General features: G+C 35.8%; 6 protein-coding genes across 8 annotated transcripts; 4 read left to right on the top strand and 2 right to left on the bottom strand.

The window, feature by feature from the left end:
* Positions 1–1,024: 1,024 nt before the first annotated feature.
* LOC111484804 lies at positions 1,025–2,833 on the top strand. The gene is made up of 4 exons (XM_023131411.1): positions 1,025–1,480; positions 1,570–1,835; positions 2,360–2,490; positions 2,601–2,833. Exons 1-3 carry the CDS (start codon positions 1,183–1,185, stop codon positions 2,423–2,425), a joined length of 630 nt encoding a protein of 209 aa, XP_022987179.1. The 5' UTR covers positions 1,025–1,182; the 3' UTR covers positions 2,426–2,490; positions 2,601–2,833.
* An 856-nt stretch (positions 2,834–3,689) lies between these two features.
* LOC111484753 (nuclear pore complex protein NUP88-like) lies at positions 3,690–9,764 on the top strand. 2 transcript variants are annotated; one of them, XM_023131334.1, is made up of 9 exons: positions 3,690–4,085; positions 4,224–4,378; positions 4,566–4,688; positions 5,097–5,241; positions 5,843–5,904; positions 6,194–6,407; positions 6,590–7,531; positions 7,662–7,911; positions 8,997–9,764. In XM_023131334.1, exons 1-9 carry the CDS (start codon positions 3,804–3,806, stop codon positions 9,266–9,268), a joined length of 2,445 nt encoding a protein of 814 aa, XP_022987102.1. In that variant the 5' UTR covers positions 3,690–3,803; the 3' UTR covers positions 9,269–9,764. The 2 variants fall into 2 exon arrangements, with proteins under 2 accessions (XP_022987102.1, XP_022987110.1); XM_023131342.1 differs by lacking the exon at positions 5,843–5,904 and having other exon boundaries at positions 3,951–4,085.
* Positions 9,505–13,458, bottom strand: LOC111484767 (cytochrome P450 90A1-like). Its single transcript, XM_023131352.1, has 8 exons — positions 12,799–13,458; positions 12,253–12,402; positions 11,921–12,166; positions 10,467–10,556; positions 10,303–10,381; positions 10,109–10,218; positions 9,880–10,007; positions 9,505–9,801 (listed from the first exon to the last, which is right to left on the bottom strand). The coding sequence occupies exons 1-8, from the start codon at positions 13,321–13,323 to the stop codon at positions 9,639–9,641; spliced, it is 1,491 nt and encodes a 496-aa protein (XP_022987120.1). The 5' UTR covers positions 13,324–13,458; the 3' UTR covers positions 9,505–9,638.
* A 4,415-nt stretch (positions 13,459–17,873) lies between these two features.
* Positions 17,874–19,264, top strand: LOC111484812 (protein yippee-like). Of its 2 annotated transcripts, none has more exons than XM_023131423.1 (5): positions 17,874–18,104; positions 18,232–18,275; positions 18,763–18,871; positions 18,948–19,003; positions 19,063–19,264. In XM_023131423.1, the coding sequence occupies exons 1-5, from the start codon at positions 18,009–18,011 to the stop codon at positions 19,160–19,162; spliced, it is 405 nt and encodes a 134-aa protein (XP_022987191.1). In that variant the 5' UTR covers positions 17,874–18,008; the 3' UTR covers positions 19,163–19,264. The 2 variants fall into 2 exon arrangements, with proteins under 2 accessions (XP_022987191.1, XP_022987199.1); XM_023131431.1 differs by having other exon boundaries at positions 17,875–18,104; positions 19,072–19,264.
* Positions 19,265–20,282: 1,018 nt separating this feature from the next.
* On the bottom strand, positions 20,283–23,058 carry LOC111484774 (syntaxin-31-like). The gene is made up of 6 exons (XM_023131365.1): positions 22,710–23,058; positions 21,991–22,241; positions 21,738–21,877; positions 21,585–21,623; positions 20,939–21,136; positions 20,283–20,729 (listed from the first exon to the last, which is right to left on the bottom strand). The coding sequence occupies exons 1-6, from the start codon at positions 22,933–22,935 to the stop codon at positions 20,573–20,575; spliced, it is 1,011 nt and encodes a 336-aa protein (XP_022987133.1). The 5' UTR covers positions 22,936–23,058; the 3' UTR covers positions 20,283–20,572.
* Positions 23,059–23,365: 307 nt separating this feature from the next.
* LOC111484789 (60S acidic ribosomal protein P0) lies at positions 23,366–25,618 on the top strand. Its single transcript, XM_023131389.1, has 5 exons — positions 23,366–23,838; positions 23,974–24,042; positions 24,677–24,775; positions 24,849–25,241; positions 25,329–25,618. Exons 1-5 carry the CDS (start codon positions 23,581–23,583, stop codon positions 25,470–25,472), a joined length of 963 nt encoding a protein of 320 aa, XP_022987157.1. The 5' UTR covers positions 23,366–23,580; the 3' UTR covers positions 25,473–25,618.
* The last annotated feature ends 74 nt before the right edge of the window (positions 25,619–25,692 follow it).

Genomic DNA, 25,692 nt, shown 5'->3' on the forward strand with positions numbered 1-25,692 from the left:
AATATTTGGTGAGAAACTTCTCCTATCAAGTTAGATATGCATACGTATAGCAAAATATCAAAATCAAGAGACCACTTTTTTTTTTTTTTTTTAAGTGGGCCACTTGCTCATAACCTTTGTTGGATTAGGATCATCTAACTCGACCCTAATCGACACATAAAGGCTCTATTTCAACAATGCCCCAAAACTATGAACCATCTACATGATCTTTATTCTAAAACTAAGAAATAAAATATAGATTCAATCACTATATATCTTGGTTTTTGAACTTTTATAGAGTAAGTTGTTTTCCAGATGAATGTTAGATATATTTTTAAACTTTCATATCAAATTTGAAACTAAATCAAGTAATGGGTAGATTTGTGAATTTTTAAAATTATCCCAATTCATATATTAAATTTTATAATTTAATTTAGAACCTCAAAATATGAATAATTCTTTTATGATTAATCGTTTGCAAATATAGAGTGATTCACATGTAATAGGTAATAGTTAAATTAAAAAACATATCAAATTTTTGTCATGTGTCTGTTCATTTAAACTAACTACTAAATTTAATTAAACAATGTCCAAACTAATAATAAAATACAACCACATAGAGAAATTGTTAGGAGGGAATATTTGAAACAACATAAAGAAAATTAAAGCTCTCATAAATAAATAAATAATGAGGATGGTAGAAGGTATTTAATTTTAGATTAATTAAAATTATTTATTAATCCAACCAGAAAAAGGAATCCCACCAATGCCCCAACCTGAAATATAGTATTAAAAATAAATTAAATTATTAAAATACCCCATGACAAAAATTGCTCCATGTGATCACATGCCTCAAAATCAAGTCGGTCCCGCCATCTACTCATATTCATGTTTGTTTTTTTAAAAAATTATTATTTTATTATTTTAACCACAAACAATTTAAAGTTTTCATTCCATTTAAATTGATTTTATTTTGTTATTTATTCAATTAATTAATAAGGAAAGTTAAAAATGTGAGCCGAGGTATTTAGGTATTGTCGTTAGGTTAGAGAGAAGAGAGAGAGTTTTGTGATGGCCCTCATAGTGCGCAGACTTTGAGTCAACAGAATCATTTGCGGCCCTGATGAGCTTAAAAATGGGCAACTCCTCATAATCCACCACAACAACAGCAACAACAGAGCACGCCAGAGCACTAGGAATCCAATGAATCCCAATTCACTGAAAATGGGTTTCTCAAAAGAAGAGAAATCCAAGCGTTTATGGAGAGGAATCAAAACCCTTTTCTTCTTAATCACCATGTTGATTTCCCTTCTCCTTTTGTCCGCCCCTGTTCTTCTCGTCATCGCCGATGCCCTTCTTCCCTCTGCTCTTCTCTCTGCTTCTCTTTACCCTTACTCCTTTTCCCTCAAATCCCTTCCTTCTCATCTCACAAACTACGATTTTAGATCCTCCCTCGTCGATATCCCTCTCATTTCCCTCCTAAGATCCGCCATCATTTTCTGTAAGTTCTACTTTAGATCATTCATCTGCCTGGTGGACTTAAGTTCTGATTTGATTTGATTTGATTGTTCTGTGTGTTTGGGTGTGTAGGTGTTTATAGCTTTTGCGATGGGCCGAGGCTCTCGCGAGGGCCGTATTTGGGGATCACCACGTTTTGTTCTGTGATTTCCTTGGTGTTTGTCTCGTTCAAGGCTTGGTTTGTGTTTGGTAGTGGCTTGTTGGATATTGGTCGAGGCTTAGAGGTGGCTTTGTTCATGTGCTCTCTGCTTTTGGCTGTTGCCCATGTTGGTGTGGCGTATAGGACGAGTTGCAGAGAGAGGAGGAAGCTCCTGGTTTACAAGATTGATATTGAAGCGGTAAGTGTTCGATGTTTTGCCTCTGAGAACAATTTTAGCCTAATATCAATCCTTTCGCACACTACCAAACTTTTTTCTTGTTTTCTTTCATCCTTGTTTCAAAAAAAACTGCAAAAACTAGTATTGAACAGTAGATTTTCATCTATCACAAAATTATTCAATGTCGAGACATTGAATTTTCAAGAACAAAGTGATGATCACAAGTAATTTCCTTTCGTCAAAATAACGATGGCTGTTTAGGAAAGTCATAAACCATGGAATCTTCCACGAATGAACAAGGAAGCTTCTTGATTTTAGAAGAGAAATCGAGTTTGATAAACTTATTCTAGAAAGTCAATAACTTCACTCCATATTTACCTAATACTTCATTAACAAGAAATGGTGGATTTCAACTTCTTGAATAAGTCAATGAAATATCGATACCATATTCTGACTTTTTTTCTTTGGTTTCTCCTTACCAAATCTTTATTTTATTCCTGATTTCCTTTTCCATTTCCAACTTTTTATTTTTTTTTTCCTTGCAGGTTTCTGCTTGCAAGAGCGGTTTCCCCAGGCACCAAAAGATTCTTCAAAAGGAATGGGTGAAGTAAAACACCATCACATGATCAGAACCTGTTTCCATTGAACTTGTTTCGCCCCGGTCTTCAGGTTTCATGTGAGGATATCAAAATTCTTCTTCATCATATGAAAACACAGTCTGCATTTGTCAAGAATGTTAGTCACTCTGATTGAGATCTGATTTCCGCTTATTTCTTTGTGATACAGATTTCTTGGTTGGATTTGGAGATTCAGGAGGTGCAAAGCTAACTAACATCTTTAAGCTATCCTTAAATTATTTGGCTGTGTTACTACGAATATACACTATAGAAACATACAATTTTGCCTCATATTTAGCCATCCAATTTATCTGATGTAAAATGTATAGTTTGGATCAGTACAAATAAAAATGGTAAAGAGCCTTGTGCTCTTATGATATTCAGCTTCCGAGTCCGACCTTCTCTCGATTCTTTCGCTATCATCTGGCTAGATACTATTATGATCTTTTGTACTTTGTTGAATATTTCAGTTTGATCTCTGCATTCTTTGTCGAGCTTTAACTTCAGTTTGAATTTATTATGACAGAAGAATGGTCAGAAAGGAACTGGATGCAAGTTTGAATCCAACTAAAGATGTTAGTTCTGTTTAAAGGCATTTAATCAAATATAAGATAGGCTTGTGTTTCTTGGTTGGAATTTATGCAACTTCAAATTTATTACTTGACAATAATTCTTTTTTATTTTCAATATTAGATGATTTATTATATAAAACACTCTAGAGCACATACTCAATTCAATAATCCTAACATTACAAGAAATTAACTAAATAGTGAGGTGAAGATATAAGTTTCCAAAATCATCTTTCTCGGGTAAAGAAAGTAGGTATATAAATAATAACTTAACTATTCATTGGATGATCTATAAGGTGTAATTATCAAGATAGAACCGGCTTTGACTTTGATGTGATTACGAATAACTCATGATTACATTCCTATATTGCATGAAAGTAAAACACTACTACTATAGTCGAGTGATATATTAATTTATGAACGATTTTAATTAATTAATTTTATATAATTAAATAGTAAAAGAAATAATATATTAGCTTAGTTAAAAATATATATATATGAAATTTTAATGAGATATAAATAAGCAAATAAAAAGGTATTTTATGAGATTTTAATGAATAATATTAGTAAAGCGTATATATTTTGAAAATTTGTATTATTACTTGGGACTGGAAAGTACCCGTAGTGTCGAGTTCCAATTTTTCTTCATAACTAAGGTTAATATTTTGAAAGTACATTAAACAGAACGACGCCGTTTAAAGAACAGACACCCCTCCAGAACGAAAAATAGAGCTTACTAAGACGACCACAGCAGTCGCCGGAATCGAAAGCAAAATTGGCGGTATTAACATTCCCAAACGACAATGAGGTACAATTTCGACCTGAACGAAGCTGATTCTGATCCGCGTCGATCTCCAATCCCCAAACTAGACGTCGATTGGGTTCCTCTCACGACTCACCCCGTTTTCACTCCCTCCGCCGTCGACTATGGCGGTTCTGCTGCTCCGCCTCTCAGAAACCTTCTGGCCTGGGATGGTGCCTCTCGTCTCTATTTCTGGGACTCCACCAAACTTTGCTTGCACCGGATTTCCATCCGCCTCGGAGAACCCGAACCCACCTCCGTCCTCGCCGCTTCCCCCTCTAAAGTCAGTTCTACTTTCCTCTTTGTGAAGAGATATGTTAGTTCTGTAACAAGTGTTAGAAAGAGAGCAGACTTGAGAATTTGTAGAGAAAACCCTTTTGTTCTGAAAGGTTCTGTATCATGTTTTCTCCCATTTTTCTAGGTGCTGCAACCCGATGTACAGCTCGACTTTGTGGTGCATAAGATTTCTATCAATAAGAATGGATCGGCATTGGCCCTTGTGGGTCCTGGTGGGTTGTGCATAATGCACCTCTATGGTCACAGTTCTACCAGAGATGACAACACTGTCATCTGTAGGTGAGGAAGAGCTAATAGCTGAGTTAATGATTCAAGTTTGATTTCCATCAATTGTAGTTTTTGTTCATGTTAAATTGCAAAATATTCATACGTTTTATTCGTTTGTTTTCCATTTTTATGTAAAAAGGATGTCATAACATGTTTTCCACCTTGTTTTTCCTGAAAGAGTCTTCTAATTTTCTTACAGGATTGTTAGAGTTGGTCCGCAAATCTACTATGGAGGTCATGATGTCATACGCATGCTTCAAGTTTCATGGCACCCATATAGTAACTTCCACCTTGGAATCCTTTCATCTGATTCTGTTTTCAGGTTATTTCGTTTCCTGAATAAAGAAATTATATGCATCCTTGATTTCTTGTGGGCTAGCTTATAGAAAAAAACATTTAATTTCTTTTTAGTGTTATTGCTGATTTCTTTTGGCTAATCTTGTTTTTATTTCATGGTCACCACGAGCGTTTACAAAATCTTGTTGCTGCTAGTCAACTAGGAACGAGTAGAATTTTGTTCATAATTGTTTTTTCTTGAAGCTTATGAACGGTTCAATAATGAGAAAGAGAGATGGATGCTGCTTATCTTCCCCTCACACAGATTAGTAATTTGTCTAGGTTTGCTTCAAGTTGCTGGTTGATTAACCAAAACAATCCAATTCCTTCAAAAAAATTCCTTTCCTCAACATCTGATCTGGGTGCTTTTTTGTTTAACGTCTTTTCCTTTCAGGCTTTTCAATCTGTCTTCGGATATTGTGCAACCAGAGCAAGAATATTATCTACAGCCAGTGGAACCTGGTCAATCTAACAATGCCACTTCAATCTGTCCGGTTGATTTTTCATTTGGGGGAGATCACTTGTGGGACAAGTTCAGTGTAAGTTCATTAATTGGAAATTTGAAATTTCGATGATAGAGCGTTTTCTCTTTATAGTGATGAAAACTTATCTTAGTATCTTTTCCTTTTTTTCTTGCCCAGATATTTAATTTGAGCCCTCTAATTTTTCAATGATTTCTTCCATGTTGTGGTTTCACATAAATTAAAAGTTCTTCTACCAAGAAAAAAACATGACCTAAAAGATCAAACCTATTTTTTGTGACGCTTTAGGAATATCCACATATAACTTTCTGTGCTGTCCGTTTGGTGCTCCACTGTGCTTTAAGAAACAGTAATCTCAAGCCAGATTACATTTTTATATCTTGCTATGTATTGACTTGTAGGCATTAAGAATATTTGAGTGACCCTAATGTGTAGGATCTGAAATCTGATGTAATACTACTTAGAATTCAATGACACAATTGTACAACTTATAGAACATATCCTGTTCAAGTAAGGTCGTGATGTTAGTACTACTTCTCAATGCATGAAAAACTCTTGCTTTCTTTTTAACAACTTGGTGGGTGGCTAAGATTCCTCTGTGAAACAGCCCAAGGATCAACATTATGATTATAAAAAGGCTTACACACCATATCTGCAGGTGTTTGTTTTATTCAGTGATGGTTCAATTTACATCCTCTGCCCAGTTGTTCCATTTAAAAGGTATAGACTTTTGGATCATGAATATTCAATTAGAATTATCAGAGACAGGCTTATTTCTTTGGTTTTCATTCTTCAAATATTTTGTCCTTTGAAAGTGGGTCGAGGTGAGATTCAGAGAGGACATTTTTCCCTATATGGAGTCATAAATAAGGAGTCATAAATAATGGGTGGAATGCACCAAAAAAATCTCCCTCCACTGCGGCCTACTAAAAGTTCTGATTAGCGCCTTCTAGTTTCTTATAGAACTATATACGTTACTATCTCTAAGGGATTGTTTTGTCCTCAACAGTGTTTATGTGTGGGAATCTATATTGGAGATTTACAATGATGCTCAGTCTTCTGGGCTAAAATCAGCCAATCCAACGGCTGTCAGTAATTCTAGTCTTGCAATTTCTTGGTTGGAAGAAACTTTTCCAAATTTAGTTCGAGCACCAGATGGAGGAGATATGTCAGTGATAGTTACCCATCCTTGTGCTTTATTTGATGCGTCAATTGCATTGCAGGTATGAGTTATGAGACATTTTCAATGCATGAAGTTGGTAGTTGGGCCACTATGTATGTATGTATGCATATTAAGAATGTGTCATTATCAAAATTTTAGTTGTATGGCATGTGCATGGGTTGCAGTATACCCTCAGCACTGGGTCTTGGAATCCTTAAATCTTCATATCACATGTTCTTCCAGGGGCCTTTGAGGAGAGCTTGTAATAATGGAAATGAAGAAGATATATCAATTAAAGGTGCAGAATGTGAAGGAGGTGCAGTAAGTTTGCTATATAATCTAATCAGTAAAGACTCAGTTCTCGTGACAGCATGGAGTGGTGGGCAACTGCAGATAGATGCCCTTGCAGATGAAGTTCAACCTGTCTGGAACGTTGGTAGTCCACCACGTGTACGTGTTGATCCGAATGACAATATTCTTGGTCTTGGTATGATATGCGAATTGATTACAGGGAAGCTCTCAAAGGTGAAGCTTGATCAACCACTTGATCATACAGTTTGGTTGGGGCTTCCACCCCCTTTGCTGAGACTGGCTATTGTAGATCTGGCCCTTCCAAAAAAAATGGAGAGAGATTCTCTTATAACGATGTTTGTTGATAAACTTATGGATCAAAGAATTTTTGCTCTTCACAATGGAGGTATAGACTCGATTATACTGCATTTCCTTCCATTCACAAGTCAAAGCAGAGGACAGGACCCGAATATGAGAACTCCCTCTGTGCATCCTGTTCTGAATACCTGCTGCCAGGGAGACACTTCCAACCCATTTCCACTTTGTGGTTTTGCCTCGTTATCTGATTCATTTGGATACTCTTGGATTGTGGGAGTCACCTTTTCTCAAGAATGCATTGTCCTAGAGATGAGGACTTGGAACCTTCTAGTCCCAGTTCAGGTTAGCAATTTCCTAAATGAGGGACAATCAGCTGCAGCAGTGACAGGGGAGAAAAGTGAAAGCGAAAGATCTGAAATTATAAGCAAAGATCTTCTTGGCGGACCTAAGGTAGTTCTCCTTCCTCAGTCATCATCCAATATGCGTTCTGTGACTGCCGATTCCATTGAAGGTTGGTCCATGCTTCATCAGTATTTCAAGCTCTTCCATGAAAATTATGTGGAGTATGCACACTCGGTAATTGCAATTTACTGCAGAACTATTTAGTATTTATCAACTACTGTAGATAATTTAGTTAGTTTAGCGCTCCTCATGTGTAACATCTAAACTTCCCCCGTCCTTCCTCTCTTCTACTCCCCCCATGTAGGTATACTATGAACTCAAGCAGCATGGGCCCAGGTTGAAGAGGTTAAATGACGATCAGCAAACTCGTTTAAGAGAGGCACAACAAAAGCTCTTAAAAGTAGAGGGGAAACAGCAAGCATTGGACGACAGGATAGAAAGTGCTATCAAACTGCACAATGTTCTGGAAGAGCGGATACATCGGTTGAAGAACTTGCCTGGAGCTCACAAAAAGCCGTTGTCCAAAGCAGAAAGAGAGTTCAAATCTACACTCGGTAATAAATTCTCACTTCAGTACTTTAATTTGTTTGATTGGTTGATTTCTTAGACTAAATAAAGTGATTTGATATGAATTTTGGAACAACGAAAAGTAGTTTTAAGCCAATTAAAAAAACTTTTCGATGTTCTCAAACGGGTTGGTTACATAGTTAAACATTTTACTTTTTAAGAGAAATATGTAACCAGTTCTTCTAGAAGTACTTTTATAGAAAAAGATGAGTTTTAATTGCATTTTGGACTTCGAACTTTGACTTAAACTTGTTTTTTTTAGTCATTTGAATTAAAAGTAACCATTTTGGTATCTGAACTTTCATCTATATTTATCCTCATACTTTAAAAAAGTAACCATTTTGGTTTTTGCTAAATTATTTTGCCACTTGTTATGTCCTTATCCCATACTTGTCTTCGACCTTTGTTGCTTGGATATATGTTCATTTTTTACAAGCTCACATAGTGCATAAAGTAGATTTAGGCTTTGCAAAATATAAAACCAGAATAATTGAATTCTTTATTTAACTTGTATCACCTATAATATTTCTTGGCCACCCATTGACAAGGGCTTGATGTCTCTTGGCCATAGGCCAGGGCCAAAGTTCAAACCTTCATGCCAAAAACTCTTGCCTGGTTTCGAGCCTTGGGACGAGTGTGGGTGCCCCAAGTATAGGAGAGCAAAGCTCCAACTCCAAGCTATCCAAAAAAAAGTCTATAATATATGGTTGATACCAAAATACATTATGTTAGAAGTCAGGCCTTTAGAGAGTAACTAGTTAGATATTTATCAATGTCTAGAGTCTAGATGGTTGTCTCGTAGTACTGGTTAAATTGTGCATGAGATACACGCATAGTTTTAGTTGGGGCAGAGCCAAATTAATCAAGTTCTGTTCAGTTGAAAATTGACTTGTTGCTTTCCTTTTGATAGTGCCACGCTGTCAAATATCACCGTTCTTGGTCCTGGTGTACTTTGACTAATTAAAAAGATATAGGCAGCTGAACTATGTTGAGGGTGAAGGGTTGACAAATTTCACACGATAATTGCTTTTTAGTTTTAAACAAAGTGATACATATTCTTTGTTGCCTCCAGACCACTTTACAGGCGTTGAGTTGGACGCTTTGCGTATTTCAATGGATACAGTAACTGCAAGACTAAGGAGGTATAAAAATTCTTCAAAGAACAACAACAATGGAGTGAATCAACAACAGAAAATGTACAGAAGAAGCACATATGTTCAAGGCTCTCAGATCTCCCAACTCAAATCATCGCTTGAGAAACTCTCCCTCCTCAACGCTGATAACACTAAAAAGGTTAAGCTAGTTGAATCTGCCATAAAAAGTAAGGAGAGGAACGGATACTGATACTCATATATCTTTTCTCTGCATTTGAATGTGTAAATGGTGTTGCAATTGACGTCTCTGACTATTCCTGTGAAGAAGACTGTGTCAGACCCCAAAAACTGCAGACTCAAGTCAAATCATCTGAATTTTGAAGCCTGGAGAACCTCTGGGCAGAAGATACGTGGGTAGAAGAAGCCAGTGTTTGATTGGCTACAAAAATTGGTACTCTTGGAGAGGGGGCCGAGAGAAGTGAGATATATATAATTTTTGTATTGGCAATTCATTGGCTGTACTATTTAAGTAGCTCCATATTGTGTGTATTTAATTAAAACTTATTAATTTAGCATATAATCTTATTCATACAAGATGAAGAGAAACATTAGACTCCCCTCTACATATTGAAACCTGACTCGACTCGATTCGCCTCGCCTCCCTTGATGTGTGGGGTGGATGAGTGTGTAGTGTCATTCTTCCGCGTCACATAGATTGGATAGCGCTTCTGTGTTCTTGTTGTTGGAAAAAACACCAACTTATCATCTTCTGCTGGAACCCAACTGAAATGCGGATTGATTATTAGGTAGTAGAGTTGCATATTGAAAGTGTATTTTGAAGGCAGGGAGAGATGAATATACCTGAATTGAGTGACGAGATGATGAAGGAAAACAGAGAGCTCAACTCTGGCAAGCTCATAACCAGGGCATAGTCTGGGACCTCCTCCGAAGGGTGTAAAAGCATTAAGCGTGGTGGAGCCGGAGCTAGTCTGGTGGGTTGGGTTGGGTTGCATAGAAGAAGTTAGGATTTTTGAGTAGAGTGAGAGGAGGAAGGAGATGTTGTTGTTGTTGATTAGATTGTAGATTGTACCTTTTGCCATCTCCATGGGTTAAAAGAGCGAGCATCTTTGAAATGATCATGGTCCAAATGTACTGCACGAAATGATGCAAAAACCTTCCATCCCTTTGGAATTGTATACCCTGGATGGATATATATTTAGTTTAGATTGTCGACTAAAATATTAAAAATTTGAATGAATAGGGTAGAAGTAAGTAGTTAGTTACCTTTGATATTTACGTCGGTGATTGCCCTCCTAAACACGCCACTGATGATGTTGGCAACTCTTAATGTTTCATTGACAACCTAAAAAGTAGTAGAAGAAAAAAGAGGAAGGCATGAATTTGGGCGAGAAACAAAATGAAATGAAAAGGTTTGGGTAGAGACTCACACATTGGGTGAAAGGCATGGACTTGTAATCATTCCATTGAAGGCGTTGGTGCGATTCCTTGTTCCTTGCTTTGATTTGGTCGTGCTCTTCCTGCCCACCAAATCACCCATCCATTACTTTCCTTTCATCAGTCCCATAACTTAGTTTAGAGGAAAAGGGTTAAAGAAGTAGAAGGCCACGTGAGGCGCAGAGACAGGGAAAGCGAGATGGCAATCCTAGGTATGATTTCGGACCGTCTGATTCCAGTTCCAGGATGTGTGGTGTGTGGATGGTGGCAGAGCTTGTTGTAGGGAGCCCACAGCAAGTGATAGGAGGATCATCCCCACGTAGAGGAAGGGTATTTTGGTGATTTCAACAGACAGAACAGAGTGGTCAAACTTCAAAGCGTGGTCAGAGAAAAAGAAGAAAAACAGCAGAGAGCTGGGTGTGCCTCTCCTTGGGTTTTGTTTTGTTTTGTGTTCTAAATTGACATACATCATTTCATTTAGTTTTTAAAATAATAAAAGTATTTTTTAAAGAAAAAAGAAAAGAAATGAGGGAATGATAATGTCCAAAGGATAAAAAGGGGAGTGTGTAAGCTTTTTTACTCTTTTATGTAATGCAAAGCAAAGCAAAGTAAGGTAAGGTATTGTAATGTAATGTAATGTTCTTCACTTTCACTTTTTCACCCTTTTTTTTTTTTTTTAAATAAATAATAAAATTAATTGAAACTCCTCCTCCTCCTCCTCTTTCTCTTTCAAAACTACTTGTTTTAGAAAAAGTTGATTTTTTTTTTTCTTTTTTACTCCTCAAAAATTACTTTTCAAATTTCCATTCAACACTTGTTTTTATTTTCATAAGAAAAGAAAATAAAAGATATGAATGTGTGACACCATATTTTTCGAATATTGTAAATAAATATTTTTTAAAATATGATAAACAAATGTATCCTTCTATTAAAAGCACGAAATTTCAATTTTTTTATTTCCTATTTTTGAAATCTGAGAAGTGTTCCAAGAGGGAAAGGTTGCTTTTTTAATTAAAAATAAAAAGAAGAGAGAGAAACTAAATAATAATTAAATATCCAGGTAGGATCTAGGGTTTGAGAATTTTATGGAGTTAGGGTGGAATCTAGACTTCTATTTATTATTTTCATATATTCCTTTTCTTTTTAATGCTTATTTACTCATTTACAAAACTACCAATCAAACTAAGTAATTAAAACTATTCATTATTCTTCCATACGTGTCAATTTAAATTATATTAAAAATTAAATTATGAGTAGATGGGTATAAAAAATCCATTATTTTTTTCTATAAAATTAATATGCGATAATGGATATGAGGTTGAGAGTGAGAGAAAGAAAAGAAAAAAACGATTGATTTTGCAGTTTTCAGCCCCACAATCGGATTATTAGTTTTCCTAAAGAAACGAAACGAAACGAAAAAAAAAAAAAAATGGTGGCCGGAAAGTACCTGTAATTGGGCCAAAGCCAGCGGCGTCTCCGTGAGAAACTTGACGGCGAGGGTCATGGTGGTTGACGTGGTTTCATATCCGGCGACCAGTAGAGCCAATAAGAAATCTACTATTTGGTCGTCGGAGAGGGCGTCTTCTCCGGCGAGGAGCGCTCCAAGCATGTCCTTCTTCCTCTCTCCCTCCTTGCTCTGTTTCCTCCGCTGCCGCACCACCGTCCGCAATTGCTCCGCCACTTTCTCACGTGCCTAACCCTCCAAATTTTGTAAGTTTACATTATTTATTTATTTAGTTAAAAGAGTGGGTAAATTTGAAAAAGGTGAAAAACATTTACCTGGATGGCTCGACGGTAAGTAGACGAGAAGAGAGGGAAAGGGACGGTAAAAAAGCCTTCGATGACAAGAAGGTATTCTTTCATCAGATTTTGAGTCCATTCACACCGATCAAAGCTCATCAATTGCTTCACTGCTAACTCAAACGTTATCTGATTTTTTTTTTTAAAAAAAAATAAAATATATTATTTTTAATATACAACAACACAAACATAATAATTAAAACAACGGCCGAAACAATAATTAAAAAAGTTTGCATGATCTGTACTGCAAATTTTTATTTTTATTTTTATTTTTTTCTTTTTTGTGTGTTTGTTGCTAACGTGCGCCGTGGAATTTCTTGGGAGGCCCCCGACGAATGAGCAGACCAAAGGAATGAATCTGCTAACGTGAACTGACCTGTTATGTTTTGGAGTTGGTTCGTTTTAATAATCATAATCATAATTTTTCTTTTTTTTAATAATAAAAAAATGGAATTTTTTGAGAGAGTGAAGTGGGGATGCCCAATTCAACAGTGAAGAAGAAGAAAGAAGTGGTTTTGTGGGTACCTTCTTAGCCTCCTCCATGAGGAAGATCCGGCCGGTCCAAGACTCCAAATTGAGCCGAATCAACCGGTCTACGTCGACCAAAAGATGATCCCTAATAATGGAAGAATTCCCGAAGCTCATAGTCAAAGAATGCATTCTCTTATGCAAACTCCCTTTCATCACCAACAAAGAGTGCTTCCCAAGCAGGTTCGAAATCGAACCCGGGTAGCTGCACTCGAAAAGCTTCTCCTCATTCTGAAGAATGAACCGGTTCGTCTCCCAATCCGCCGAGAAAACCGTCGGCTCTCCGAACACGTGGGTTGTAAAAACCGGTCCGAATCGTCGCACACGCTCGTCGATGAAGGGTTCGGGGTTCTCGGTCTTGTAAGCGGAGATGAGTTGAAGAGACTCTCCGATGAAGGGGAGGCCGAGTGTCCCCGGTGGCAGCCTGGCACGCCGGAATCTCGCCGGCCGGAGAAAGAGAAAGAGAAACAGAGAAGAGGCGAAAACAGAGGAAAAGAAGAGGAGAAAAAAGAAAAAGGCCATGGGGACTGAATTGAAAAAGAATTGGGGGAAATGGGGTTTAGAGGAAAATGGGAGACATGGAGGGGTATAAATAAAAAAGGGGGTTTTTAGAGAGAGAGAGAAGGGGGATGAGGAAGAGAGAGAAAGTGGGGAATTGTTGTTTTCAAGGGGGGAAATGGGGATGAGACAGAGGCACACGGGTGGTATTACTGATAAACAGAGGAGTAAGAAATAAGGAAGAAAAAGAAGAGAAAAGCAAAAAAAGTTTTTTGTTTTTTTTTTCCTTCGAGAGAGAAAATGAATGTCGGATTTTCTTTTTTATCCGACACCTTTTGTCTAACTTTTTTTATCTGACATTTTTTTAAATAAAAAATTTCACATTTTAATTAATAATTGCACTACTATATAAATTTATGGGATTTGAGTGGAGTTTGAAAATGAAAAGAAAAAGTTAGAAGAGGAGTGGGCTGCAATGATAGAGGTTGATTTATGTCATGTTCTATCACATGGTTTCCCCCAATTGGAGAAACATCAAACTTTCTTTCTTCTCACCCGAACAAAAGAAATTAATTAATGTAAGGAATGAAAGGGTTGATTCATTTATTATGATCACATGTTTATGCATGTATTTAGTGGTAGCTGATGCTCTGTATTCAAACACTTCTTTTGAGGATTATCCATTATTTACTGTAATTCTGTTTGTATGGTTTATAGGAATGTGCAGGCCTAATGGGGGAAGCCTAGCCTAAAAACTTCATCCACATACATTCTGCTCCATTTTGACAGACCTTATATCCTCTCTCTGCCCTCTGTTTTACCTCCATTGGAGCATTCTTTTGGCATTCTTCGTTTCTTCTTCATCGTTATCGCCTTCCAAAATACTCTCTCCATACCCATTCAATGTATTTCCATCCACCTTATTTTACTCCCCAAACCTACTTTAATGACTTGATTCACAATTCCAATTCACCACATTCTTTTATTTCCCCTACGACATGATCATATTACTTCCTTTTCATTTGTAAGAATAAAGACTATTCTCACTAACGAACACGAGACAATTAAAATGTAATGCCTTCACAGACACATTTTTACTTGATAAAGGAATAAAGGGTTTATTATTAAAAAAAAGAAAGAAAGAAATGAATTAAGTAGTTAATTTTTTAAAAAAGACATCGATGACACGAAACGTTCGACCAACGATTTTGACAATAGGTACTAGGTTGGTCCATTATGTTCACGATGTTATTTTGATAAGACTAGAATTACTCACCGCCTCTAGCAGTGAATAGTGAGTTTATTGTGTTTAAATTTATTAGAGGTTAAAAAAGATGGTTGAATTGGTAAAGGGTTTGGTATGGTGACATATACATTGATAGTGAACTACACCCATATTCAATAATTCATCAAATTGACATAAAAAAGTTGAGCCATTAAAACGAAAACCCCATAAAAATTGACCCACCAATCCTTTCCAATATATTGGTTGGTACGGGTCCGTGCTCTTATGGGAGTCACATTGTCTTCTAGCTTAGGGTACATGCCCTACCATCCCCCTCTTTCTCTCTCTCAAAGATACCCTTTTAATTAATTTTTTTTTTTTAATATTCCAAAGTCAATACAAATTACCTCCAAAAATAAAAAAAGTTAAGAGCCTTATGATTCGTTCACGATCAAATAATATAATTGTCGTCCCTTTAAAATTTGCACATTCTAATAGATATACTAACTTTCTAAATTCATTCCTCCAAGAAATTTGCATACTCAACAATCTAAAAAGCTCTCAATCCATTTGAAAGAACAAAGTCTCTCTACCAACACGAATGTCTTATGCTGAATTTCCAAGTCAACTGATCGAGTGGTAGGCTGCGCATATAAAAATTTATTTTTTAAGTTTTCATCTAATTTTCCTCATTTAATTTGTAAATTAAAGAATTGTATATAAATAATAATAATAAAAGTACCCTTTTTATTTAGTTTGATGGTGAGAATATGATTTTATCATTTACTTTTTTTTAGTAGAATAATTTGAAGAAAAAATAGGATTAAATTATGCATATCCTGATTTAGAAGCTTTTTTTTTTGTATATAAGTACGTGGAAATTATAGGTTTTATTTTAAAACTATTTGTTTGCATATTCCTAGATATTCATCATTTAATTATTCCCAACTAAAAAATAAAAAATAAAAATATAACAATAATTGAGTAGGGTCAATCTCAAAAGATTAGCTAAGGTGGTTGGGAATATGATAAATAAATAAATAAATATATAAATATTTGATTTTGCAATACAATTATTTCAGAAATATCAGTTCACCCAAAATTATCTCTCTCCATAAGCTAATACTCAAAAGTTTTCATAAATTTGAGAAATTTCCAAACATTTTTGTTTGTTTGTATTATTATTGTTATAAAATAAATAAATAAATTGAACCCAAAAATAAGATATCAAAATTATAATATAAGGTAGGATGACAATTAGATAGGTAGCTCTTACACTACCTTTCTTTTTGCTAACGTGGGACACTCATAATTCAATTGTATGTTACATCTTGCCGACACAAAAATGTCCCCGTTTTAATACTTTTAATAATTATTTTGATTTTATTTTTTTTTTCATTTTTTTGTACCACAAATAAAAAGTAAATAAATTTATAATTTAATATGAAATTAGAAATGTTGGAGCTAATTTAGTATAATTTTTAAAGTTTAGACTTATTTTTGTTTGATAAAAAATGGTGGTGAGAATTTGTAGTGTGTGGTGTAAAGGTAGAATTGATAAACAAAATAAAGAAAAAAAAAAAAAAAAAAGGACCACAAAATCTTTCATAAAATCTTGTGGCAAAAACATTTATTCCCTCTGTAAATGGGACCAAAATTATTGGGTTTATATATTCATTTCATTTTTCACGTATTNCTTAAACACTTAACCCCCCATTTACAAAGTCCACAAAAAAAAAAAAAAAAAAAAAATATATATATATATATATATATATATTATTTTTATTTGTATCATCTTTTAATTTCATTTTAGGTAATTATGTTATTAAATTCTATTTTAAATTGAATAATAATAAAAATAAAATAAAATAAAATAAAAAGTGGACAGGGTAGGAGACACGAGGTGTGGAAGCACACGTGTGTAAGTGAATAAGGTTTCAGCGATACACATCAACGTCATTCAATATTTTACCAACATGCGTATGTTTATGTCTTTCCTTTCGTATTTAACACTCTCCAATGCCTTCCCCTTTCTTCACTCCTGTCACACCTGCACTGCACGTGTGCCCCCCACCACTCCCCTTATTTTATCTATTTTATTTTCTTCCCCTTTTAATTCTTTATTTCTTACGTCATCCACATCCTATAATTTACCTTCTTTTTTTATTTTTTTAAATATCCCAATGCATGTTTTATTAATTTATAAACCACTCTTTTTCTTCCCAACATTATTGACAAAATCATTCATTTTCATATAACGCGTGTTTTGAAGTTGAATGTACGATGTACACTTAACATGGCACGATGTGAAAGATGATTGAAATAAATTTAACATGTTTAAATGAATGGAAGATGATGAGATCGAAAGTTGGCGGACAAATTTGGATTAATTAGCGCCCTAATATTGTGTAATATAATGGATGTTTGGATTGGTTTGTGAACAGAAAACATAAAACATAATTTAAGATTTGGAGAGAGATGTAAAAGGGGAATTAGAAATGAGATTATGTTGGGATTAAGGGGGAAGTTGGGAGGAAATGGAAGATTAATCAAATATAATATAATATAATATAATATGTGATGTTGGAAGCCACATGACCTATCACTTTCTGTCTTTAAGAGGACAAAGGGATTGAGATGGAAGCATGTGGACATGATGGGGTTTTCACCTTTTATTTATTATTTGTTTATATAACTTTTCCCAATCATCCAAATAATAGCGATGTATTTGATATTTGTAATAATATATGTGCAAATAATTTAAATAATAAAATTTAATCACTGTTCTTTTAGTTAGCCCAAGAAGCCCAATCAAATTGTGGCCCATTTATATTTTGTAAAACGAACCTTTTGCAGTCAACATTTTTAAAAAAGACAGCACATTTATTATTCTTGCTAAAATACATTCAAAAAAACTATATATTTTTAACACTAATTGAATTTATATGATAAAACATAAATAAATATAAATGCTTATGTTAATTAATTTAAATATATATATATATATATATATATATTCCAAAATAGGTTATTTATAGTGATGGGATTGGATGTTTTTGGAATATAGTGTTATAAAATCATCTCCTTCTTCACAATCCACAAAATCCCCCTTTTGTACACAAGAACACAAAACCGAGAAAGAAGATATGATTCAAATATTGAAAAGATATGATTGAGATATGATTCAATGTTCAAACTACCAAGATTTTAGAAGATTGTTAGTAGATTTCGATGATTTACTATTTCTTGTTCAGTGTATAAGCTATAAATACGATAATTGCTTAACCCTCTAAGCATCGAGTCATAGACAATAATAAAGCACTGCGTTCATCTATTCTTATCTCTTTCACTGTTCAAGCTTCGTCTGTATCTATTCTGCAGTCCTCTGGCTGACCCTTCTGCCTAATCTTTTTCGATTTCTCATTCTGGGTTCTGCTTTGATTGCTTTCCCACATAATCTGTGGGAACCTTAGGCTGTAGAGCTATGGGGAGATTGTTTGTGGTGAATCTGGAAGGGCAGATCTATAGCTGCAAGTACTGCCGGACCCATCTTGCTCTTTACCACGATATCATTTCCAAGGTTTACCTGTGTTCTTTTTACCTGCCTTGATTTGTTTTGAGGTTACATTTAAGTTTCTATTACCTGTTCTTCTGGATTCGACTAGTTTGCCATTCTGACTTCATGTACTGTTTATGTTGTTCTACAGTCCTTCCACTGCAGGCATGGGAAAGCTTACCTCTTCAATAAGGTGTAAGTCCTTCTTCAATTTAGAGATTGGAACTGATTAACAAATCCCCTCCCCCAACTGCCTTTGTGTACCCCATGTTTGGGTTGTAGGTTTATAATATGTAAAACTCAGTATATAACAATACAAAAGGTACTTTTCATATGCTTGGATTGGATTGGGGGTAGCGAACTCATAGCTCTGCTTACCAAACATTTGATTTCTAACCTATAAGTCAAACAGATCCTAAGAATTTGACACTTCCAAGAGGGGTGGGGTGTCTGTATCAAAGATATTATAGAACTACTGCTTCTGTCATTGATCCACGGGCTCTATCTTTGTTGCATACAGAAGTTAATGTTTCATAACAGAACTCATGGGTTCCATGGGATTACTTTGGCAAGTGGTTTTACTGGAATTCCATCCATTCTCTAGTTACAAAAACTATATCAATGAATCAGTTCTTTACCCAATTGTGACAGACTAGGTTGTGATTATGAAATTTTATGGCAGGGTAAATGTGTGGTTGGGGAAGATAGAAGAGAGATTGATGATGACAGGGATGCATACAGTAGCTGATCTCTTCTGTGTGGGGTGTGGATCAATAGTGGGATGGAAATATGTAAGAACATCAAACTGTTTTTGCTTCTTACTTCTCATCTATTCAGTCATTCATTCATTCCTATGCTTTCTTTCAGGAGACTGCCCATGAAAAGAGCCAGAAATACAAGGAGGGGAAATTTGTACTTGAGAGGTCAGTACCCAGAGAAATCATTTGGCACTTTCTTTTAGGAATTTGAGACATAATTATAGTTTGAACAGGGTCAAGGTTGTGGGAGCTGATGAAAGCAGGTTGTTGTGGGTGAGTCATGAAGCAGATGCAGGAGGAAGCGAGGAGGGCGAAGATGTTTGATTTCTGTATATGTATATTACCCAATTGTAAATTCTGCATACCCTAAAAACCTTCTGGTTTTGAACTTGAATTCTAATGATGCTGCTGCTGCTTCTGTGTTCATGCTGGGCTGTATCTCCTAAAATAAGTTGTGTTGTAATATTAATACTACTAAGGCTGTTCGCCATGTTTAATATTATTACACTAAGAACACAATAACACAATACCTGACGATCCCTACTTGTTTAGTCGATTCTTAAATTTAGCTTGAATCTTTAAAAGTTTTCAACTTTATCCTTGTATATAAAAAATTATATACTAGGTCATCTAATTAAAATATTGTCACAATTTGTTAGGAAAAAAATGATTTATCATTAAATTATTTTTATAACATATAAACATTTGAATATGTCATTACAATGTTATTAATAGTCCCTCCATCTTTTGGATTACAAATTTAATCTTCATTAATACAAAATTTTCGAAACATATAATTTTAAATTTGAAAGTTAATATTAACCTTATTAAATACGTTGTAAATATCGAAAATGGGTCCATAGTTTAGTGGTAGAGCATTTAACTGCAAATAAGAGGTGGTCCGCCCTTTTTTCGAAAAATTGTTTTTCTTTTTGTTTTGGCTGTGGACACAGTTTCTTTATTTTGCTCTATGTTGTTCAAAATGCATTTGATATTATATTTATAAGTAGTAAAGGTATTTGTTGGTTTAATATTTACAATATTATATGTAATATATATATTAATTTTGACAAAAATGAAATGCGTTTACTAAAAAAAAATGTTTTTATAGCTGTGCAATTTGAAATTTCAATTTCCAAACATAAAAATTCTGTTATTAGAATTTTTCCTGTTTGAATCACAAAATTTAAAAGTAGTTGTAAAAAGAATTAAATTTAATTTATCCTTTCAAGGATATGTAACATATAGTTAGAAGAGCATCACTACTGCTCATCATATGCTTCCCATTGTTCAGCATTTAAGAAGAGCTTACATTGCTTTAGAATAGGCATGCCCAGTATTATGTTTCACAAGATATCAAGCTCAGTAGAGCTAGGAGAATCCAAGTGTTATGAATTTAGATTCTGATATGTGCACAAACAAATCCAAAATAAGGCCAAAGAGATTGAGTTTATAGTCCCAAGCAGTAACTTGATATATCATGCCAAATCCAAGCTCTCACGATACAGTATATATGCTTCTTTGTGTGAAAATATAAACAAATAGCTGCGTTCTTGTACACGGTCAACTTTATAGAACCCCATAAAGAAAAGGAATGGCCTTGAATCTACAGAAGATGGGGGCCAACTAATAGCACAATCAAACTCATGATAAGTGTATACTTAGATGGACATGGAGAAAGCCACGCAATACCGTCAGCAGAAGTGTTAGAAGTAGGGTTTGGGAGCTGATGTTTTACGCCAAGAAAATAAAGAGCATCAAGAAGATTATCAAAATGGCAAATAGTTTTATAAGAAGCCATCTATTTGATGATATCTGGTTAAGATGCCTTAAAAGAGCACTCCGAGCACCTTCTACGTTTGCCAATGATTCATCCATATTGTCATCAATCCTGATGATGAACCAACAACCAAACTTAATTCAGAGTATGGAAATTTCAGTTAGGCTTCACACGCACAAATTGAAGACTAGCAAATAAAAGAGAAGTAATCGATGACGTGAATGAAGGGCGTTGAATACAAAGATCGGATACCCAAACAAGCAGAGAAACATTCGGATTTTGTTTTCCCCACAAGAAACAGTTGAGCAAGGACATAATACCTAATAGCAAGTTCTCCTTGATGTGCTACCATTGTGGCAAGATGTGTAAAAATTCCACTGAGTTCTGAAATAGTGGATTCCACATTATGGAGAGCAACGGCACGACTTTGGGAATAAATTTCCTGCCTAGGAACCACCTGCTGTAACATTGACAACTCCATTTGCTGTGATGGGGTGTTCTCAACAGCTAACCTTCGTCTGACTTAACAAGGCACAATACAAATAGTTATGGACAAGCAGATTAATCTACTGCACTGCACCTACTGTACTGTTTCAATTAAAATTAACCAAGCAACCAGATCCAGTTTTCAAAAAGGAAACCAACATCAGGATAAACTAAATGCAAAAAGTTAAAAAGACGTGCAATAAGAAACCATTTGAAGATCATGTCTATGATTGATATACAGGTTAAGATGGCAAACATATTTGGGTCAGCAATATGACAAAATCCCTCGCATGTATTATATTGGTGAAGGTGGTAACCCTGCAACTTTCTTACCATCATTACTACGCATCAAATGTATAGATAAAAAGAACACCAACTGCATGGATATATGACTGAAATACTAATTTCAACCATGTATGTAGTTCCAGCTCGTCAAGAACAAGAAAAACACAGGGCATGCTTAGTAGCAATGAAACAAACCTCAATTGACCCCCAGCTTGAGCTCCATTTGATGATAATCTGATAAGAAAACAAAGCACAAGAACCTAAGGTATCAGAAAACAGAAAAAGAAAAAATTATTCCGTCTCTTGAATTAGAAGCAATATTTGCATGTCACTTCGATGAATACTCACAAAGATGATTGGGCACTTCCAGATGTATTACTTGACCAAGGTGGAGGTTGCGTTACAGTTTTGGCTTGATTTTGAAAAGGACTTTCTCTGGTTGCATTTGCAGAAAATATTTGTCTCCGGCTCTCATTGGCCTTGATATTCTGTAATTTAAAAGAAAAATTGTAATTAGAACTTAGAGTGATAAACTTAAATATTTAGGAAGCTAAAGTTGAGTATGCATGGGACATGTTATATCGATTTGTTTCAGACAGACCTCTGTTCTTGTAGTTAGCACATCTTGAAGCCGTTTTGTAGCTCCCATAAGTCTGCTCTTCAGGTCATCACAGACAGCTGTTGAATGAACAACTCTATCCTCTGAATAATTCCCCTCTGCTATCTCCATGTTCTGGATTGTTTGCAAATCTGTGATAGCTACATTCAAGGAGGTAATATCATTCTTAATCAAAGCAGTCATTTCCTGAATTTCCCTGATTGGGTCATCAAACATTGATGATCTTTTTGCCACTGCAAAGTTCAGAGTGATAAAAAAGGGCCATCATTAGTCGTAAGAACCACTTGTTAATTCAACCAATATTCACTCTACAGCTAAATAAGATCAAATGAAAAGAGGCAAAAGATAGAGAAAATCAGTGCAATGGAGGATCTTGTTCACAAAACAAAAATGAAATTCGGCGAAAACAATAATTTGATCAATACAAAGTACTCGAGTTTAAATGTTCACTATATAGACAGCAAGATTTCAGACTAACAAACGTATCGAAAAGATTTCACCACTTATGGAGGATCATCAAGAATTGAAACAAGATTCACAATACCCCAGTTGCTAAGTTGCAAAAAATTCAACCCGAAAACCAGCCATATCTGAACCATTTAATAAATATTCCAGGAACCAAACAGATCTGGAAAAGATACTCGCAGCAAAGGGTGGTAAATTATAATCGTAGTTCGAGAAGGGTAACGAAAAATGCATACACTGAGCAAGCCTCACAATCTTCTGAGAGGTTTCTTGGATTCCCAATCCAATACGCGAGGCCTTCTTGCTGAATTCCGATCGTGAAATTTCCGGCGATCTGGAGGGCGTGGACACCGATGGTTCATTTTGAGCTAAATTGACGGCGGCTGTGGCTCCGCCGATCTTCTTCAGCGTCTCCGACAGTGACCGAAACTCCGACGTCCGATCACGATATACGGAAGCCATTTGCCGATGCCGTCGCCGTCGCCGTTGCCAGTGCTACTGGAAAATCAAGGCATTGGATTGAAATTGATGAACGTTCGTTAGTTAGACATACCTGTCGCAACACATCACATACCTTGATCGGTGCTGCGTTGGACATTCGCTGGCTAACGACGACGGAGGGTGAATGTAATGGGCCTGGGCCGATCTCTAAAACCTAAACCCTTTTCTACGAAGCCCAAATGAATCTTCCGCCAACAACCTTCAAGAGGTACAAACACTATTAATGGGCTTTCAAGTATAAGCCACTTTTGGTGGGCTTTTGTACAAAATGAAGAAGCCCATTAAGCGTCGAGACCCAAAACATCAAAGCCTCAACAATGAACATTGACCGTCGGATCTAGGTTAAATCAAAACCCTAACCTCCAAATCACGTATATAAAGCGAACCAGCGCCCACTTTCATCTTCCATCAGCCTGCTAAGCTCCCCAGGAGTTGTCCAAAACCCTAGAAAAACTTCTTAGCACTACAGAGGTTAAAGAGACGGCATAGCTTCGCTGTCCGCCTTGACAGAGCCACTAGCTTCTTCTTGGCCCTCGGTTTTGCTTCTCTTCTTTCCTTTATAGACCTTTTTGTTGTATCTTAGATTTTCATCACAAACCCATTTCAATGGCTGTGAAACCCACCAAGGCTGAAAAGAAGGTCGCTTACGACTCCAAGCTTTGCCAGCTCCTCGATGAGTACAGTCAGGTCTTGATTGTGGCCGCTGACAATGTTGGATCTAACCAGCTCCAGAACATTAGGAAGGGTCTTCGTGGTGACTCTGTTGTGCTTATGGGAAAAAATACCATGATGAAGCGTTCTGTGAGGATCCACGCTGAGAACACTGGAAACAAGGCTTACCTCAATCTTCTTCCTCTTCTTGTAGTAAGTGTTGCAATGGGTATTATATTGTGGTCTGAGATTCCAAAACTTTGTTGTTATCGTTTTGTTCGAGGCCTTGCCTGCTAATTATCTTCGCAAATGAAGCTTTTGACATAGTTCCTTTGTTTGTTGTAATAGGGGAACGTTGGTTTGATCTTCACCAAGGGTGATTTGAAGGAAGTCAGTGAAGAGGTTGCCAAATACAAGGTCTGTAGTTTACTAGAACAAACAAATTAGTTCTGAGATTGAGTATCATATTTTTAGTGTAGTATGAAAATCTAACATACTGAATGATTCCTCTCATGAGTTTATCGATTATCAGATTCGTTATAAATTTCTTTCCCAATTTCATGTTCGTTCTCTCAAATGATACATATTTTAAGCATAAAATACATCGAACTTGATCTTTTATCTTTATAAATCCTTACCTTATTTATTTTTAATGTCTATCTGGTTTAAAAACGGTATATATTGCTAAAAAAATTATATTTGACATGTCACCCTGTTTGTGTGCGTTCATCTCTATATTCCTGCTTCTTTGTTTTGTAAACAATGACATGTCGGAATTATGAACTTGGGAGTTGCTAACATATTCTATTTTTGGAAGTTTAATGTCATTCTTCTGTCTTCTATTGGATTATTAGGTTGTTAATGTAGCAGAAGTTGCAGTTTTTTGTTTTGGAAATATCTGTCTAGTCATGTTTTAGGTTCGGGTTTGTATTGGCATTTCATAGACCATCTATTGTCATCAGCTTGCATTTTTCATCTTCAATGATTAAGGATGGTAATCTTGTTTCCAGTATTGGGTTTTTTCATTCTTATGTTTTCTGTTCTTGTGCAGGTTGGAGCCCCTGCTCGTGTTGGTTTGGTTGCTCCCATTGATGTCATCGTCCCACCAGGCAACACAGGGCTTGATCCATCTCAGACCTCTTTCTTCCAGGTTTGTGAATTTGATTGCATAGTAATCCTTTTCTATGAATGGATTCTGAGCTTTTGAATTCTTCTCCTTGCAGGTTCTTAATATTCCAACTAAGATTAACAAGGGTACTGTCGAAATCATCACTCCTGTGGAGCTTATTAAGAAGGGTGAGAAGGTTGGATCTTCTGAGGCTGCTCTCCTTGCCAAGCTCGGAATTAGGCCATTCTCGTATGGTCTTGTTGTACTCTCTGTTTATGACAACGGATCTGTCTTCAGCCCTGAGGTGCTTGATCTGACTGAGGATGATCTCCTGGAGAAGTTTGCATTGGGTGTTTCCATGGTCACATCCTTGTCTTTGGCCGTTTCATACCCAACTCTGGCAGCTGCACCACACATGCTCATCAATGCATACAAAAATCTTCTTGCTGTTGCAGTTGCTACTGACTACTCCTTCCCTCAGGCCGAGAAAGTTAAAGAGTATCTTGAGGTATGTTGTCCATTTTTATGTTCATTGGCTGGGTTTAAAATGCAAATGAGAAAATCACCGATTATTCCATTCTTTGTACTTGTACAGGATCCTAGTAAGTTTGCTGTCGCTGTGGCCGTGTCTGCTGCTGATTCTGGCGCTGCCCCTGCTGCTGCCGCAGCTGTGGAGGAGAAGAAGGAAGAGCCAGCAGAAGAGTCTGACGATGACATGGGTTTCAGCTTGTTTGATTAATCCGTACGTTAGAGATATAGTAGCTTTTGTGTTTTGCGTCTTTTAGAATCACAAATTGGAGTTTCCATTATGTCTTTCGGAGTTGTATTTTTCTGCTGAATTATTTTAGGTTATCGTCAATGGATTTGTTTAAATTTTGAGATTTTTTATGGTTTTCGTTCTTTATTTTTTATTATTTTTTTAATCCGCTTCTTAAGTGCTAACGTACCTATTAGTTTTC

Source organism: Cucurbita maxima, unplaced genomic scaffold (genome assembly GCF_002738345.1).
Source record: "Cucurbita maxima cultivar Rimu unplaced genomic scaffold, Cmax_1.0 Cma_Scf00001, whole genome shotgun sequence".
NCBI classification, from domain to species: domain Eukaryota; kingdom Viridiplantae; phylum Streptophyta; class Magnoliopsida; order Cucurbitales; family Cucurbitaceae; genus Cucurbita; species Cucurbita maxima.

Excerpts from the sequence above, each read along its gene's own strand:
- LOC111484767 (XM_023131352.1), bottom strand. The coding sequence starts at position 13,323 with ATGGCCTTTTTCTTTTTTCTCCTCTTCTTTTCCTCTGTTTTCGCCTCT. Across the intron at positions 12,403-12,798 it reads TCATGGAGGAGGCTAAGAAG|ATAACGTTTGAGTTAGCAGT; the intron begins GTACCCACAAAA and ends AAAAAAAATCAG. Across the intron at positions 10,557-11,920 it reads TGGCTTTGGCCCAATTACAG|GAAGAGCACGACCAAATCAA; the intron begins GTACTTTCCGGC and ends TTTGGTGGGCAG.
- LOC111484804 (XM_023131411.1), top strand. The coding sequence starts at position 1,183 with ATGAATCCCAATTCACTGAAAATGGGTTTCTCAAAAGAAGAGAAATCC. Across the intron at positions 1,481-1,569 it reads AAGATCCGCCATCATTTTCT|GTGTTTATAGCTTTTGCGAT; the intron begins GTAAGTTCTACT and ends TTGGGTGTGTAG. Across the intron at positions 1,836-2,359 it reads ACAAGATTGATATTGAAGCG|GTTTCTGCTTGCAAGAGCGG; the intron begins GTAAGTGTTCGA and ends TTTTCCTTGCAG.
- LOC111484774 (XM_023131365.1), bottom strand. The coding sequence starts at position 22,935 with ATGGCTTCCGTATATCGTGATCGGACGTCGGAGTTTCGGTCACTGTCG. Across the intron at positions 21,878-21,990 it reads TGCTAACTACAAGAACAGAG|AATATCAAGGCCAATGAGAG; the intron begins GTCTGTCTGAAA and ends TTTAAATTACAG. Across the intron at positions 21,624-21,737 it reads GGAAGTGCCCAATCATCTTT|ATTATCATCAAATGGAGCTC; the intron begins GTGAGTATTCAT and ends TTTTCTTATCAG.
- LOC111484789 (XM_023131389.1), top strand. The coding sequence starts at position 23,581 with ATGGCTGTGAAACCCACCAAGGCTGAAAAGAAGGTCGCTTACGACTCC. Across the intron at positions 24,043-24,676 it reads AAGAGGTTGCCAAATACAAG|GTTGGAGCCCCTGCTCGTGT; the intron begins GTCTGTAGTTTA and ends GTTCTTGTGCAG. Across the intron at positions 25,242-25,328 it reads AAGTTAAAGAGTATCTTGAG|GATCCTAGTAAGTTTGCTGT; the intron begins GTATGTTGTCCA and ends GTACTTGTACAG.
- LOC111484812 (XM_023131423.1), top strand. The coding sequence starts at position 18,009 with ATGGGGAGATTGTTTGTGGTGAATCTGGAAGGGCAGATCTATAGCTGC. Across the intron at positions 18,276-18,762 it reads GCTTACCTCTTCAATAAGGT|GGTAAATGTGTGGTTGGGGA; the intron begins GTAAGTCCTTCT and ends ATTTTATGGCAG. Across the intron at positions 18,872-18,947 it reads CAATAGTGGGATGGAAATAT|GAGACTGCCCATGAAAAGAG; the intron begins GTAAGAACATCA and ends GCTTTCTTTCAG.
- LOC111484753 (XM_023131334.1), top strand. The coding sequence starts at position 3,804 with ATGAGGTACAATTTCGACCTGAACGAAGCTGATTCTGATCCGCGTCGA. Across the intron at positions 4,689-5,096 it reads TCATCTGATTCTGTTTTCAG|GCTTTTCAATCTGTCTTCGG; the intron begins GTTATTTCGTTT and ends TTTTCCTTTCAG. Across the intron at positions 7,532-7,661 it reads ATGTGGAGTATGCACACTCG|GTATACTATGAACTCAAGCA; the intron begins GTAATTGCAATT and ends CCCCCCATGTAG.